The 16076-nt window shown below is 37.3% G+C and overlaps 1 protein-coding gene across 3 annotated transcripts; it reads right to left on the bottom strand.

Annotated features, from left to right (window-relative positions):
* Positions 1 to 1897: 1897 nt before the first annotated feature.
* Positions 1898 to 15723, bottom strand: LOC103006580 (zinc finger protein 546). Of its 3 annotated transcripts, none has more exons than XM_007179971.3 (6): positions 15654 to 15723; positions 14841 to 15072; positions 11144 to 11230; positions 9656 to 9782; positions 8497 to 8592; positions 1898 to 7635 (listed from the first exon to the last, which is right to left on the bottom strand). In XM_007179971.3, exons 3-6 carry the CDS (start codon positions 11150 to 11152, stop codon positions 5519 to 5521), a joined length of 2349 nt encoding a protein of 782 aa, XP_007180033.3. In that variant the 5' UTR covers positions 11153 to 11230; positions 14841 to 15072; positions 15654 to 15723; the 3' UTR covers positions 1898 to 5518. The 3 variants fall into 3 exon arrangements, with proteins under 3 accessions (XP_007180033.3, XP_057390752.1, XP_057390753.1); XM_057534769.1 differs by lacking the exon at positions 15654 to 15723 and adding an exon at positions 15617 to 15645; XM_057534770.1 differs by lacking the exon at positions 11144 to 11230.
* Positions 15724 to 16076: the final 353 nt, after the last annotated feature.

The raw sequence follows: 16076 nt of genomic DNA, 5'->3' as shown, positions 1-16076 counted from the left end.
ATTCTTAACCACTGCACCACCAGGGAAGTCCCTACAATCTTGTTTTAAAGTCTACTTTGTCTGATATAAGTATTGCTATCCCAGCCTTCTTTTCATTTCCATTTGCATGGAATAGCTTTTACTATTCCCTCACCTTCAGTCTGTGTGTCCTTAGATCTGAAGTCTCATGTAGCAGCATTTATGGGTCTCGTTTTTGTATCCAGTTAGCCACTTTATGTCTTTTGATTGGAGCCTTTATTCCATTTACATTTAAAGTAATTGTTGATAGGTACGTACTTACTGCCATTTTGTTAATTGTTTTAGGGTTGTTTTTGTAGTTCTTTTTTTGTTCCTGTCTCCTTCGTTTGTTCTCTTCCCCTTGTAATTTGATGACTATCTTTAGTGTTGTGTTTGGATTCCTTTCTCTTTTTTCTCTGTGTGTATCCTTTATATATTCTTGGTTTGTGGTTATGGTGGGAATCTATCTATCATCTATCTACCTACCTATCTTTCTATCATCTATCTATCTGAATATATTAGGTCAATGATCTCTTATGTTCAAACACATTCTAACAATTCTGCCTTTTTAACACACTCAATGTTTAATTTTTTAACATCATATTTTACATCTTTTTGTTTTGTGTATCCCTTCACTAATTATTGTGGATATAGATGATTTTACTAGTTTTGCCTTCTAACCTTCCAACTAGCTTTATAAGTGATTGATCTACCAAGTTTACTGTATGTTTGCCTTTACCCATAAAGTCTTTCCTTTATACTTTTCATATTTCTGGTTCTGGTCTTTTCTTTTTTGCTTAGGTCAGAATTTATAGTTGTTTATATCTATGATCCACTTCAATTTAAATTTTTGTATGCTGTTAGGTATAGGTTGAGGTTAACTTCCCTACCAAGTTTAGCCAGTTGTTCCAGCACCATTTGTTGAAAGAACTGTCCTTTCCCCACTGAATTGCCTTGAAATTTTTAAGGAAAATCAAATGACTGTATAAGTGTAAATCTATTTCTTGATTCTCTATTTTGTTCCACTTATCTGTTTATCATTATACCAACACCACATTGTCTTGATTATTCTAGCTGCATATTAAACCTTGAGTTCAGGTAGTATAAATCCCTCAGCATTGTTCCTCTTTTAAAATATTATCTAAGCATTCTAAGTCTTTTGCATTTCCATATATGTTTTACAATCAACTTAGCACCTTCTACAAAAATGCCTGTTGGGATTTTGAATACCTTCCATTGAACGTACAGGTAAATTTGAGGAGAATTGCCTTTCATACATTTTTGGGTCTTCTCACCCATGATTATGGCATATCTTTCCATTTATTTAGGTATTCTCTAGCTTCTCTCAGCAAAACTGTATAATTTTTAAGCAGTAGTCCTGCATGCATTTTGTTAAACTTATTGCTATGTATTTTATGTTCTCTAAAAATGGAACTTTTCTCTTTTACAATTCATTTTCACTAGTTTGGTGTAATATAAAAATTCAATTTGGGGGCATATATTGTCGTTGACACTATAAATCTTTTCCACAAAGAAAACTCCAGGCTCAGATGGTTTCAATGGCAATTTGACCCAGAATTTAAGAAAGAAATAACATGAATCTTACAATATTGCTTTCAGAATATAAAGAACACTTTCCACCTCACTCTATGACATCAACTTAACTGATAATAAAACCTGAGAAAGAGATCATAAGAAAAAAATTACAGATCAATATCAATAATAATCATATCCACAGAAATCTCCAAAAAACAATTAGCAAATGGAATTCAGCAATATATATAGAGAGGGTAATACATCATGACCAAGTGGGGCATAAGCTAGGAACGCAAGGCTGGTATGACATTCTAAAATTAATCAAAGCGATTCACCACATTAAAGATGGAGGGACACCAAAAGATCATGTCGATAGTTGCTTTTTATGTATTTGACAAAATTAAACACTGTTCATGATAAAGCTCTCAGTAAGTTAGTAATGAAAAAAACTTTCACAATCTGGTAAGGATATCTATGGAAATGAACAGCTAACATAACACTTTATGATAAAATATTGAATGCTTTTTCCCTAAGGTCAGAAACAAGGTCCATTCTGAGTGCTTCTTCAACACTGTCCTTGCCTGTACAATAAGGCAATTGAAGGACATAAAAGGAAATGAAAATGAAAAAGGAATTATCTTTGTATTGAAATGTGTCTTGATTGTGTTTATAGAAAACTCTAATTTATAAAAAATAAAATAAAACCTTCTAGAACTAAGTGAATTTATAGCAAGGATATCAAATACATAGTCAATATATAAAAATTCAACAGGGACTTCCCTGGCGGTCCAGTGATTAAGATGCTGCACTTCCACTGCAGGGAGTGCAGGTTCAATCCCTGGTCAGGGAACTAAGATCCCACATGCCAATTGGCATGGCCAAAAAACAGAAAACAAAATTCAGCATATTCTAGAGACAAGTTGTTTCTAATTTTTAAAGAACAGTTAATTTGAATTCTAAAATCTTATCAAAGAAAAAGGAAACGATAATACTGCCTCACATATGATTATAGATGGAAAAATTCTAAGTAAGATATTACCAAATGTACTTCAGCAGTATGACAAAAATCAAGGTATATGACCAGAATTGTTTAAAATTCAATTTTAAATAAAAACAAATCAATGCATCAATAAATTTATATCAAGGAACTAATAAAAACAAATCAATACATCAATAAATTTAAGGTGAGAAAACATAAGATTATACCAATAAATAACAAAATGGTCTTGGACAAAATTCAGCAATCACTACCAAAGTAGGTCTCTTCTGGTCCCCTACAAATATTGAAGGATATTATTTAGAGGCAACAAAGAGAATTTATCTCCAAATAGAGTGAACATTATGGTAAATGATTAAATGTTGGGAAATTTCCATTAAATTCAGAGAAATTGATGACTGCTATCACCATAATATTCAATTTTGTTCTGAAGAGTTTATCGCAAAAAGAAAAGTAATAAACATAAATATTAGAAAATAATAAATAAAACTTATTATACAGATTATACAATTTATAACCTAGAAATCTGTCTCATAAAAATAGAATGAATGTTCAGTAGATACGTAACTAATGCTATAATTAAGGTAGGAGAAAATAATTGCAAATGAACTATCCAGAATGCCATTCCAGTCAATTAGAAAACAAACAAACAACAGAACAATAATAATGGAGAAAGTCAAGAATTGGAAATTCAAAGTAAAGGAATAATGATTGGCCAAGAAACATGTTTGAAAAAATGTGCAACTGAAATTGAAATTTATGAAAATATTTATTAAAACTTATACCTAACATAAGGCTGTAGGAATACTCAATTTGATAGGAGTCTAAGAGAACAATTTGGCAATATCTAATAGAATTGGAAGTGTATGTGACCTATGATCAATGTAGCAATATCTAACATAACTGAAAGAATATATAATGTATGAGCAGTTCTACTTCCACATGTGTACAATTAAAGAAATTCCAGCTCACAGAAACCAATGGTCACAGACAAGGATATTCACTGAAGTATATCTGAAATAGTGAAAAATTGTTAAACACTAAAAAAGAAGAGAAGGTTTAAATATGTCATGGTATGTTCATATAAAAAACTAAACCAAATGGGTTTTTAATTTTGTAGAAAGTATCAGCCCTACATTCAGAGGGCAAGCAACTGACTGCAGAGGAAGAGATGTGAGCAGCAGAGAAATACATCATGCATTTCCTTTCTCAACATAGCTAAGCATCTGCCATGGTTATCTGGAGTGTCCATCTTTAGGGTCACTGTTTTTCAGTTATGGCAGCCTTGTCAGTGTGGGTTCACATCCCAAAGAAATTAGGTATTGTGAATGGGACTTCCTTAGTAAAGTTTAAGATACAGTAAGATAAACTAAGTTAAGCAAATTTTCTTTTTGTAGGCCTCTTAAGTCCTTTGCTAGCATGATAATTAGCATTTTTTTCTTAGAATGGATTTAGTATTTAGAAGTTCATAAGTATCTGTGACCACAGAACATTTTTCAAGTACCATTAAATACTACTGTTCCCAGAGACATTCTTTTAGATATGTTGGGTTAAGGCACTGCTTATCTATCTGTAATATTACGGATATGGTACTGCTGTTACTCTCCTTCGGTGTGAAGTTATATAGTGATTAAGTAGGAGGCAGCCTTTATTCTTAGGAGTTACATGATATATACAGAGAGGTGAAATGTTATAATGTCTATATTTATACTTAAATGCCACAGCAAAAAATGTCAAAAATTATACAGAAGCAAACCAAATATGACAACGTTTTAACAATCACTGAATCTAGAGAGGGCATACCAGTGTTCCCTGTACTATTCTTTTTTTTCCAAATGGACAGTGGCCTTTTCATTGTTAGTTTCTAATTTATCATGAATTTGGGGCAGAAAAAGAAGACTGTAACATGTCTGCTTTATGGATTATAAAAGAAAAAGCATTACAGCTCTCCCTGATTCTTCAAAAGCTTTCTCTCATAATCTCCATATCCATCAACTCTAGAGATTTCTTTCTCACATTAGTTTTCAGAAATGACTTCTGAATTTTAGAAGTGGAAGTTTATTTTACTAAACTTTATCCATAATTAATTATTAATTTAAGTAAACAAAATGAAAGGTAGTGGACAGTTTTTACAAACTCTTTATATTCACAGGGTCTTCCTTTCACATGATCTTACTAATATCACTAATAATAAAATAATATTTATTGAACAATGCTCTTCTAAAGGTTTTGTTTTTTATTAACATTTCATCCTTACAAAAGTACTATTAGGTAGGTACTATAATCACCACTTTAAAACTGAGGCACAAAAAAAATTAAAGTAAAATAGAATAAAATAAAATAAAGCACAGAGGGGAGTAGTGTCTTGCCAATACTACACAGGCAGGGGTGGAATTATGAGAACTATAGTGAAGATTTGCTATGGCTGAAGTCTTTTCCCACATCTGTTACATTAACAGAATTACTTTCTGTTACAATGCTATATAAAGTGTGGTCCATGTACTGATGCTGGTCCACAGGTTGTTTGCTTCTGTTCTGCAATGAGTAAGGTACAGACACCGAGAGCAAATATTTAGAGACATTTACAGAAAAATGACAGAGCTAATTTGTCTGTTAAGTCCAATAATAAAAACTTGGGGGCTTTCACTTTGTATGTTTTTCTTTCAATTTCATGTATCTGGTAATCTAATTTCATTGTATCTTGTAAAAGTATTGGTCAACAACAATTTTGAGGGGGGAAGGGGTACACTTTATCTTGGTTTGAGATGTACTGCAGCAGTATCATTCTCTAAAGTTAACCAAGGCTGGGTGATGCTGTAATTTTTCAACTCTTTAAATCAATATATATAGTATAAATCTACTGCTGTTAAGTTTTGAGCATGAAGCAAAAGGGATTCCCATATGTTCCCTAACAAGTAAAAACTTTCTTAAATCAATTATGAATTCTGTTGTTATAAAAGGCATTTTCTAAAGGCCACTGTATCCTCTTTACATTATGAATGGGGGTTCCTCACTAATATGATTTCTCTGATGTAAAGTGAGTTGATCACTACGAATAAAGGCTTTCCCACATTCTTTACATTTATAGGGTTTCTCACCAGTATGAATTCTGTGATGTCGTGTAAGTTCTGACTTAACACTAAAGGCCTTCCCACATTCTTTACACTTATAGGGTTTCTCACCAGTATGAATTGTGTGATGTCGAGTAAGTTCTGCCTGAAGACGAAAGGCATCCCCACATTCTTTACACCCATAAGGTTTCTCACCAGTATGAAGTCTAAAATGTTGAGTAAGATGATATCGGCGACTAAAGGTCTTTCCACATTCCTTACATTCATACGGAATCTCACCAGTGTGAATTCTTTGATGTAAGGTAAGTTGGTAACTACAAATAAAAGCATCCCCACATTCATTACATATGTAGGGTTTCTCACCAGTGTGGATTCTGTGATGTTGAGTAAGATGATAGTGCCGACTAAAGGTCTTTCCACATTCTTTACACTCGTAGGGTTTCTCACCAGTATGAATTCTGTGATGTTGAGTAAGATGATTGCTACGAATAAAGGCTTTCCCACATTCCTTACATTTATAGGGTTTTTCACCAGTATGAATTCTGTGATGCTGAGTAAGTTCTGTCTGAAAGCGAAAGGCCTTTCCACATTCTTTACATACATAGGGTTTTTCACCAGTATGAATTTTATAATGTTGAGTAAGATTGTAGCGACGACTAAAAATCTTCCCACATTCCTTGCACTCATAGGTGTTCTCATTGGTGTGAATTCGCTGGTGTGAAATAAGTTGATTGCTACGAATAAAGGCCTTCCCACATTCCTTACATTCATAGGGTTTTTCACAAGTATGAATTCTGTGATGTCTGGTAAGTTCTGCTTGAAGACGAAAGGCCTTTCCACATTCTTTACATCCATAGGGTTTCTCACCAGTATGAATTCTGTAATGTTGAGTAAGATGATAGCGACTACTGAAGGTTTTCCCACATTCCTTACATTCATAGGGAATCTCACCAGTATGAACCCTCAGATGTAAAGTAAGTTGATAGCCGCAAATAAAGGCCTTCCCACATTCCTTACATTCATAGGGTTTCTCTCCAGTATGAATTCTACAATGCCTAGTAAGTTCTGTTTGGAGACGAAAGGCTTTTCCACATTCTTTACATTCATAGGGTTTCTCACCAGTATGAATTCTATGATGTCGAGTAAGTTCTGCATGAAAACTAAAGGACTTACCACATTCTTTACATACATAGGGTTTGTCACCAGTATGAATTTTCTGATGTTGAACTAGGTATGAGCCATGACTGAAGGCCTTCCCACAGTCATTACATTTATAGGGTTTTACACCAGTATGAATTTTCTGGTGTTGACTAATATGTCGTTGTACCCTAAAGGTCTTTCCACAAATCTTACATTCATAAGGCCTCTCACCAGTATGAATTCTTTGATGTTCAGTGAGCTGATAGTGAAGTCTAAAGGCCTTCCCACATTCTTTACATTCATAAGGTCTCTCCCCAGCATGAATTGTCTGATGTACTCTAAGGTCTCGAACACGGCTAAAGGCCTTCCCACATTCATTACACTCATAGGGTTTCACACCAGAATGTATTCTCTGATGTTCAGTAAGATGATAATGAAGCCTAAAGGTCTTTCCACAATTGTTACATTCATAGGGTCTCTCCCCACCATGAATTGTCTGATGTACTCTAAGGTCCCCTACACGACAAAAGGCTTTCCCACATTCCTTACATTTATAGGGTCTCTCACCAGTATGAATTCTCAGATGTTGAATAAGGTATGACTGTTGTCTAAAAGCCTTCTTACATTCCTTACATTCATATGATTTCTCTCTAGCATGAATTTTCTGATGCAGAAGAAGAGGTATATGTTTTTGGATTATCATTTGACTAGCACATCTCATTTGATGTCCTTCTTGTCTCTCAAACTCATGTTTACACTGCAAATCATTTCTGAAAATGGTATCCTCATGGATGTAAGTTTTACTTTTGTCCACTCTCTGCAACTGAAACAGATATATTTCACAAATATCCTTTTCTGGAAATAACTTCTTGGTGACATACTTAGACTCCAAATCTGAAAAAAAAAAAACAAAAACCAAGAAGGAAACAAATGCTGTGATGTGATTTTTCTATGTTGGGGTAGAATAAGGGATTGAATCTCATAGTCGAAATAAAAGACAAACTAAAAACAATACACATTAGATGAAAAGGTTTAGAGCAGGGGTCTGCAAACTTTTTCTGTAAAGAGCCAGAGAGTAAAAATTTTAGGCTTTGTAGGGCATGTCTTTGTCGCAATTATTCAGCTCTGCTCTTATAGCTCAAAGGCAGCCATAGACAGTATGTAATTGAACAAGTGTAGGTATACTATAGTACCACTTTATTTACGGATACTGAAATTTGAATTTCAAAAATTTTTATGTTTCACAAAATATCCTTCTTCTGATTTTTTTCAACCACTAAAAATGTAAAAACCAGTTTTAGCCTGTGAGCCATACAAAAGCAGATGGTGAACTGTTTGGCCCCTGGGCCTAAGTTTGCTGGATCCTGATTTAAAGAACTCTAAATTGTAATGCAATTTGAAAGAAGGCAAAAGACTTAATGATGTGACTCTAAAAGAGGGTAAAATAAGTGATTAGAGGAACAAGTTAAGTCAGTGGTCCTCCTACTTAGGATGGATGTAGGGGAGTTCCTTACATATACTGCTCTTCAGGCACCGACCCAGACAAGCGGAATCAAAATCTATAGAACAAGTCCTATATATGGGAGCTCGTGTTGAGAGGATTTGAATGTTTTCCCAGATTTCAGGCCTTTTCCCCACAGGCCTTGGGCCTTTGAAAGGAGCTTTCCAAACAACATCTTAGGGCCATGCCTCTCCCTGACCCAAAGGGCTATAACTTGTGACGGCATCCCCCTCGCCTGATTTGCCATCACTGACCTGTATACCAGCTTCTTGTTCCTTCTCTCATTACCGTCCAGGGCTCTCTCTCTTGCTCCAATAAAGTAATCACGTCTGGCTTCGGAGAGGAACATCCTGCTCACAGGAAAGAAACGCCACATGATTTAGAACAAACAAACAAAAAACCGTAAGTTCAAAATGACTTAATTTAGACTTGGTTACATTTATATTAAATTGTAGGTCAAAATAGTATTTGATAAAATGAAAAAAGGCCATTGAAGAATATTGACATTTACATGGACTCATGGTCATAGGACTAAAGAGGCCAGATAGGGGAGGGAAAAGGTCTGCTCTGCTTTTAAAGGCAGTATAGAGAGGGGTTGAGGATACAGACTCTGGAGCCCTATGGTCTGGGTTCAGATCCTCTGTCACCCACCAGCTGTTATTGCTTCCGTGTATTATGCTTTTATCAATGTAAATGGGCCTAATATTACCTACTTCATAGGGCTCTTGTGAGAATTAAATGAATTAATATATGTAAGGGCTTGCAAGGATGCCTAACATGTAGTATTATTTTTGTTGTTGTTCTTATTATTTTTTTACGTAAAAGAAAAATACTGTTTCCTAAAACACTTCCAAGTTCTTCCTCAGAATTCTTTCAATAGAAAATGCAAAATTCACAGACTAGAATTTTCAAGCACAAAGTAGGTTGAAGAGAATACATCTTTTCTCAGATGGGATATGTTTGCTTGAATTTTAAATGGATATTGTTAACCCAGTTCACCACTATATAAAATGTAGAGGTTCATCTGATCACAAAAACACAAAACCCTGAGACTAGCTAATCTCTTTTCAAGTGAGTCAGACATGAACACAGAGCAGCTACAGGAATTCTGGGCATACCCATTATATGACACCTGGCTTCTCTGAAAATGTCTTGGGACTCAAATCTAGGACTAATTTAGAAAAACAGGCAATTATAGGAAGGGCCAGAGGGAAGAGAGAAGGTCACTGCAGGATGGAGATGATGATGCTTAACCAAGTGCCTATTTCCAACCCAATAATGCTCAAACCATTTCTTTCAAAATAGGGGGCAGACATTCAGCTGGTGTCTTAAAACAGAGCTCTGAAATTCAACAATGGAGAAAACTGATATTCCAGAAAACAGATTGTCAGTTATTTGCACAGATATCCTTACCCAATGAGACCAAGTTGCTGTAGTTCTCCAACATCACATCCCTGTACAAGGCCCTCTGAACAGGGTCCAGGCACTCCCATTCCTCCTGGGAGAGGTCTATGGCCACGTCCCTGAATGACAAGGACATCTGAAATGACAGACCGATGTATCATAAACAACGTTTTAAATGTATTTTCAAGATGGAAAACTGCTTTGCAAGAAAGAGGCAATGATATAGCAAGCAGTAAACTGAGGTTAAAGCCCGTGATATGTAGGGAAGAATAAGAAAATCAGTGATTTCTAAAGTGGAGTGCCTATAAGCTTTTAAAGAATACAGTTGGTACAAACAGAATGTTCTGTATACCATGGGATGAATGAATGAATAAAATAGTCAAAGGTTCCCAATGAAATGAAATCCTATAAATAAGCACACTGCCTATCACGTGCCTGCCATTTAAGTTCTGAAGAAATGTGAGTTCCTTTCTCTTTTCCCTTCAAGGAATTTTTTTTTTAAGGAATTAAAAAAAAAAAATGAAGTAATGAATTGTTTTTCCCCAAAAGTACTCTAAAATCTCTATCTTAGAAAATAGGACGCGATTGACATTTGATTTCCTTAAAACTCAGGTTCATCATTATGCAAGAAAATGTCATAAGCCTTTTTCCTTGTTATAACAAATGACAAACTCTTTAGTTAATTTATTTACCGGCTGGCTAATCATCCATCTTGTGGATATATCAGACTAATCCTTCTGTCATATTTAGGCATTTGTTTTGGACAAGATGTCTAAGGTCTTCTCCAGTCTCATTAGCCTTTCTTCATTCCCCATTAGGGATCTGGAGGGTCTTCCTACCTGCTGCCACCATCCCTCAGGAACACTTGTCTTGATTCTGAGCTGGAGGATGCTGATGTAGGATGATCCACAATGACACTGATGTCACTAGAGACCAGCACAGCCTCCTCAACCACAAAATTGACTTTTGTCCTGTTATTCATCCCTCTGGGGACCCCCTGGATAGATCCCTGATATCCCCACGTGCAGGCCTCAGTCACACTCCAATCTAGCCCTATAAGTTTCTCAGGGTATGGGATCTCATCACATGCAGAACACTCAACACTAAATTCCATCTTATCAGCCTGTAAAACTCAGGTCTGTGGAGTCTAATGGACCATCATCTCTGTGTCATAGAATCATGAGTCTAACAAGGGAAGTTCAAATATCTCCCTCAAGCAACTTCATCCATCACTGCTCCATCAATGCTCCTGAGAGAGACTGGGCACTTGGAGAGGTGATGAATAGGTGAACACAGGTGAGAGAGAAGAGGGGCAAAGAGAGAAGAGGGGCAAAGGAGGAGGCCACTAGGCTGTATGACACCATCCTTCACTGTGATCAGAGCAACTGGGTGCAGCTTCAGCAATCAGGTTGTCTTAGGAAGGAAGTCTCAGGATAATAAAAATGATTACATGAATTCAAAACCACAGCATCTCAAGGAGGATAAACGTGAACTTACATGGGCCATGGTTGTAGAACCGCAAGAACTGGTTCTCCTCTTTGGGCTTCCTCCACTCGAAAAGCACAGAGTCCAGAGAAGCCAGGACTGGGGGAGGAAGAGGAAGCTTTGAGACCAGGCGTGTCTCAAAGAAATCCCAAAATGACTTAAGTTAATACGATCCTGTTTTGCCTTCTTTCCACTTCCACCCCACAGTGCCCCAAATACAAATCAGGGGAGATAAGAGGGAGCTTGGACGAAGCCAAACCCTTCCTATACCACAAGGAACCAGCTGCACAAGTGTAGACACAGAGCAGCGGCCTCCTGCATGAAGCCAGACCAGGCACTCTAGCAGAAGGGTCTCTAGTTCACCCCAATTGCTGATGATGTTGATCTGTAGCTGTTCCACTAGTGTCACTTTGAATCTAACATCATTTGAAAAAAAAACTGTAAGTTTTGAAGTTGTGCGATCCAACATGATAGCCACATATGGCTATTTAAATCGAATCAAAATTTTAAATTAAGTAAAATTAAATAAAAGTTCAGTGTCTCAGTTGCACCAGCCACATTTCATGTGCTCGATAGCTTCATGTGGCTAGTAGCTACCATTTGGAGAATGTAAATACAGAATATATCCATCACCACAGAAAGTTCTACTGGACAGAGCTGGTATGAATCCTACAGCCTAAATTCCATTTTTTACCGTAGAGTTCCTCTGAACTCAGAATAATTTGGTCAAAACCTGACAGAGGTTGCTAGAGATATAATATCTCCTTCCTATGAATTCCCAAGGCATGTGACCTGAATTTCTCTAGTGGCTTTATTACCTCCTATCTCATGCTTATTCTGTCTACTCTGATTTTATATTATTTGCTGTATAACAAGAAACTTAAGGGATAGTAACTATGTTTCAGTGCGTGTATTCCTCTAACTACTATCATGAGATTCAGCATACTGTGAGCCTTTATGTCTGTTATTTGACCAAAATTCCATTTTTGGCAGTTTTTCTTAGCACACTAAGATACATGCACAAGATGTTTATCATATAACAACTCAGAGTAACCAACTGTTAGAAAAATAAATAGCTCCAGGAGGCAACAGGTTACATAACTTATGGTCAGTTATGATGGTACACTAGGCCTTATTAATGTTGGAGAAAGACATTCATGATGAATTACTGACTGATACAGGCAAATTAAAGAATTATAGGGAATTCCCTGGCGGTCCAGTGGTTGGGACTCTGCGCTTTCACTGCCGAGGGCCCAGGTTCAATCCCTGGTCAGGGAACTAAGATTCCGCAAACAGCACAGTGCGGCCAAAAAACAAAACAAAACAAAAAAGTATGTAAAATGAAGGGAGGGATTATAATGTCATTCATAAATACAGACTCTGTTGTCAGACTTCCAGAATGTGAGCCCTAGTCTGACAACTACCAACTTTTCAGTTAGTGTATTGATAAACCAGGGATAAGAATAGCACCTACCTCCTACAGTTGTCATGAAGGTTGGGATATTACATAGACACCACTTAATACAAATAATCACTAAATAAAAGTTAGATAGTATTGTTATTAGACAAAATTATTTTCTACTTTCTTTTTTTATAGTAAAATTTGAGTCTCAGGCCCACTCTTTTTTATAATGACATTTTAAATATTTTAGAGGCAAGGCTTGGAGGTGCTAACCAAATCTCTCCTCGTCCCTGCAGCTACCAAAGAAGAGACACCATTCTTCAACATAAAGCTAAAGTAAAGATCCTAATAAGGTATTAAATGGAGAACGTTAGTAAGAGGTTCAATCTTACTCTCCTGTCCTGTGTAAAGATTTACATGAATATTTATAGTTACTACCATCTTATTCTGTTTTCTACTATTATAAATCTGTCTTCTAAAATGTTATTTGCATTAAAAGATACTTGGAAAAAAAAAAAAAGATACTTGGACTGGAGAGGGTATTGCTAAGTCCTGTGAAAGCAACTTTAAAAATCTAAAACAAGTGTAATCTGAAGGTTATCTTATTTGATAAATTGTGCCATAATAGTTACTCTGAATTGATTTATATAACCCTAAAAGGCATAAGTCTGGAGGTGTAAATACTTGGAAGGTTTGTCAAACTAGAGGGGTTCATTGGCACTTTCCTCTTCTTTCTATAATCATGGAGGTATAAGAAACCTATGGTAGAATTACTTTTTCTAAATAGGAGTTGGGGAGTCTGTGTCCTTTGAATGTTCAATTAGAATAATTTCTATTCTGTGCACACACACACACACACACACACACACACACACACATACAGCTGGAGAGAAAAAAATTTTGCTAAAATGAACCTCCCCAAAAAGAATTTGAAAAAGAACAGATACATGTATATGTATAACTGAATCACTTTGCTGTACACCTGAAACTAACACATTGTTAATCAACTATACTCCAGTATAAAATAAAAAGTTTAAAAAAAGAAATGATGAGTTTGGGTTCAAAACTTCAATTCTACTAGCTGGGATCTAAATATTTTGGAACTCACTACAATTGGCTAAGGGAGAACTAAGAATGTCATTATCTAAGAAAAGACTTCTAGTAGAATTCTAAATAAATCTGGCTCAACAAATCACTCCTCATGGAATTTTTGTTGTTTATTACTACAAGTTTTGTTGTCACTTTGATCTGAATGAGATGTTCCAAAATAAAATTCAAAAAGCATAGTATAAAAAAAAAAAAACCTCCCCAAAGTATTAATAGTGGTGCTGGGACTATTTAACTTTCTTTTTTATAAGTCCCTCATGTAATATAATTGAATAACTGATTCTTTTTGCAAAAAATGAGCATTAATTCCATAATCTTAAGTATACAATAAATCTATATCCAATTTTTAAATATTTGAAAATTCTTGGAAGCAAATCTGTTTGACATGTGTGGGAAGAGTAAGGGAATCAGTGTGACCATTATAATAAAGCCTACCAATTCTTGAACATTCTTCTTCAATACAATAAGAACTTTTTACTGACAAAATTCTCCTCTGAATGGACATGTCAGGTGAGGGGCATCTGCAGACTAAATAAGAAAATTTGGGCAAAGCAGACAGAACAGTGTTTGGTTCTTTTTCTCTTTCTCCACTGAATAATCAACTGAAATATCGCTTTGGATATAACCCTTGTAAAATGTCTCTGAATTCCAATAATAGTAAATGACATTCATATAAAATTTAAAATTTGAGAATTATCGTTCATCACAATGAATATTACTTTACTCATATGTACATTTTTTTTCTTTTGACAAACTCTTTATAAACATAAATCTCAACCCATTGATTCCTTGGAAGAAACCCTTGAGCATGATGATACAGATTTCCACGCTCAGACTTCCATTCACATTCCTGCTCCTAAACACCTTAAAAAACAGATGCCCGTGTCATTTACTTACTGACACCAGTCAGACTACCTCTGATCTTGCCTTACTTTTAAACTTAGGTTCTGCAGAAGATCAATGATGTGATTCCACTTAAATATTAATCTCAATAAAACGAAGATTTAACTTTAGACTCCAGGATATATATTTCTTACTATTATAAAAAGTGAGTGAGAGAGGGCCACCTGCACGGCCCCTCATTCATTGGGAAGGAAGGCCTAGAATAGGCCACTGGACATTTCATGAAAAGAAAAGCAAATGCTTCCATGTACTAAAAACAAAGATGCATTTATGAACAAAGAGGAAGTAGAAACTCACCTGATCTGTACTTTTAGATGTGCAACAACAATTGTCCCCTCCTGCTCAGGATACTTCTTGGGGGAGAATGGCAGGACTGGGGAAGAAGGAAATCATGAGACCTTCTTCAGGCCTTTCTTAGAGCACAGAGAGACGGAGAGGTCCCCTCCAGGGCCACATCAGCTCCGACCTCACACATATGACCAGGTGAGACAGGGAGGCTGGAACCCGTCTTTGAAATCACAGCCGATTCCTAGAATCAGAGATATGGGAAAGCTGTGGTTCTGAAAAATGTAGCAGCACCCACAGCGCCTCCAAGTAGGAACCCCTCCCACCATTTCGAGCTAGGAGTTTGTCTTGGAGACACTTTTAGCTCTAAAAGTCCCATCCCAAGCCCAGGACTGTGTCTTCTTGCTTTCTGGGAATCTTCATTCTAGGGTTCAATATTTGACTTCCCTCTTGGGAAAGTCTGTACAGACACCCGGGCTGTGTGGGAAGGAAGGGGAAAGCAGCAGGAGCGTGGGTCAGTCACACACACCACTGAGCCAAGCACCAGTATCAGAATGACAACCGCGCCCACCGACAGGAGGCCCAACTTGGTTCTGGAAAGCTCGTGGGCGCGCGCGCACACACACACACACACACAGCCTGTCACAATTAGTCACACAATCCCCCCCCTCTCTTCTCCTCATTCCAATACAGGCCTGAGGCTGCGGGCACGATGCGCCCTGGGCTCCTCACTCTGGGCTACAGCTCCATCCCTTTCCCTACCCCAGACGAGTCCTGCTCCGCCTCACCTAGCACCAACTTCTCCCCACGTTTCGACTAACTCACCCGCGGTGGCTGAAAAACCCAGCACGCACGGCTAGGGGCCCTCCGGGTGGAAGTTTACACCACCCCCTGGGGTTTCTGGGAAATGTAGTCCACAGCCGGAAGCCGGTAGGCTGGGCTCTGAGTGCGCAGGCGCAGGCACGCTCAGGACCGGGCGACTTCAGTCCCGGAGTCGGGGGCCCGCGCCCTCGCGAGGTAAGCTGAGAGAGCTCACAGCGGGGACCTGTCCAGGCTGTGCGAGCCTCGACGGACCTCCAGAGTCTTGACCCCCGAGTGCGTCCGTGGGTGCCGTCTTGAGGCCGAGCACGTGCGAGGCGGATTCTGTCAGATTCTTCCCTCGGGGTAGTCCCCTCGCATGGTTCACAGGCGTGTGGCCCTTTGTACCCGGCCTCATGAGCGTGTGTCTGTGTGTGTGCACCTGTCTTC

Source organism: Balaenoptera acutorostrata, chromosome 19 (genome assembly GCF_949987535.1).
Source record: "Balaenoptera acutorostrata chromosome 19, mBalAcu1.1, whole genome shotgun sequence".
Lineage (NCBI taxonomy): Eukaryota > Metazoa > Chordata > Mammalia > Artiodactyla > Balaenopteridae > Balaenoptera > Balaenoptera acutorostrata.
This window is presented reverse-complemented; position numbering and strand designations above follow the sequence as displayed.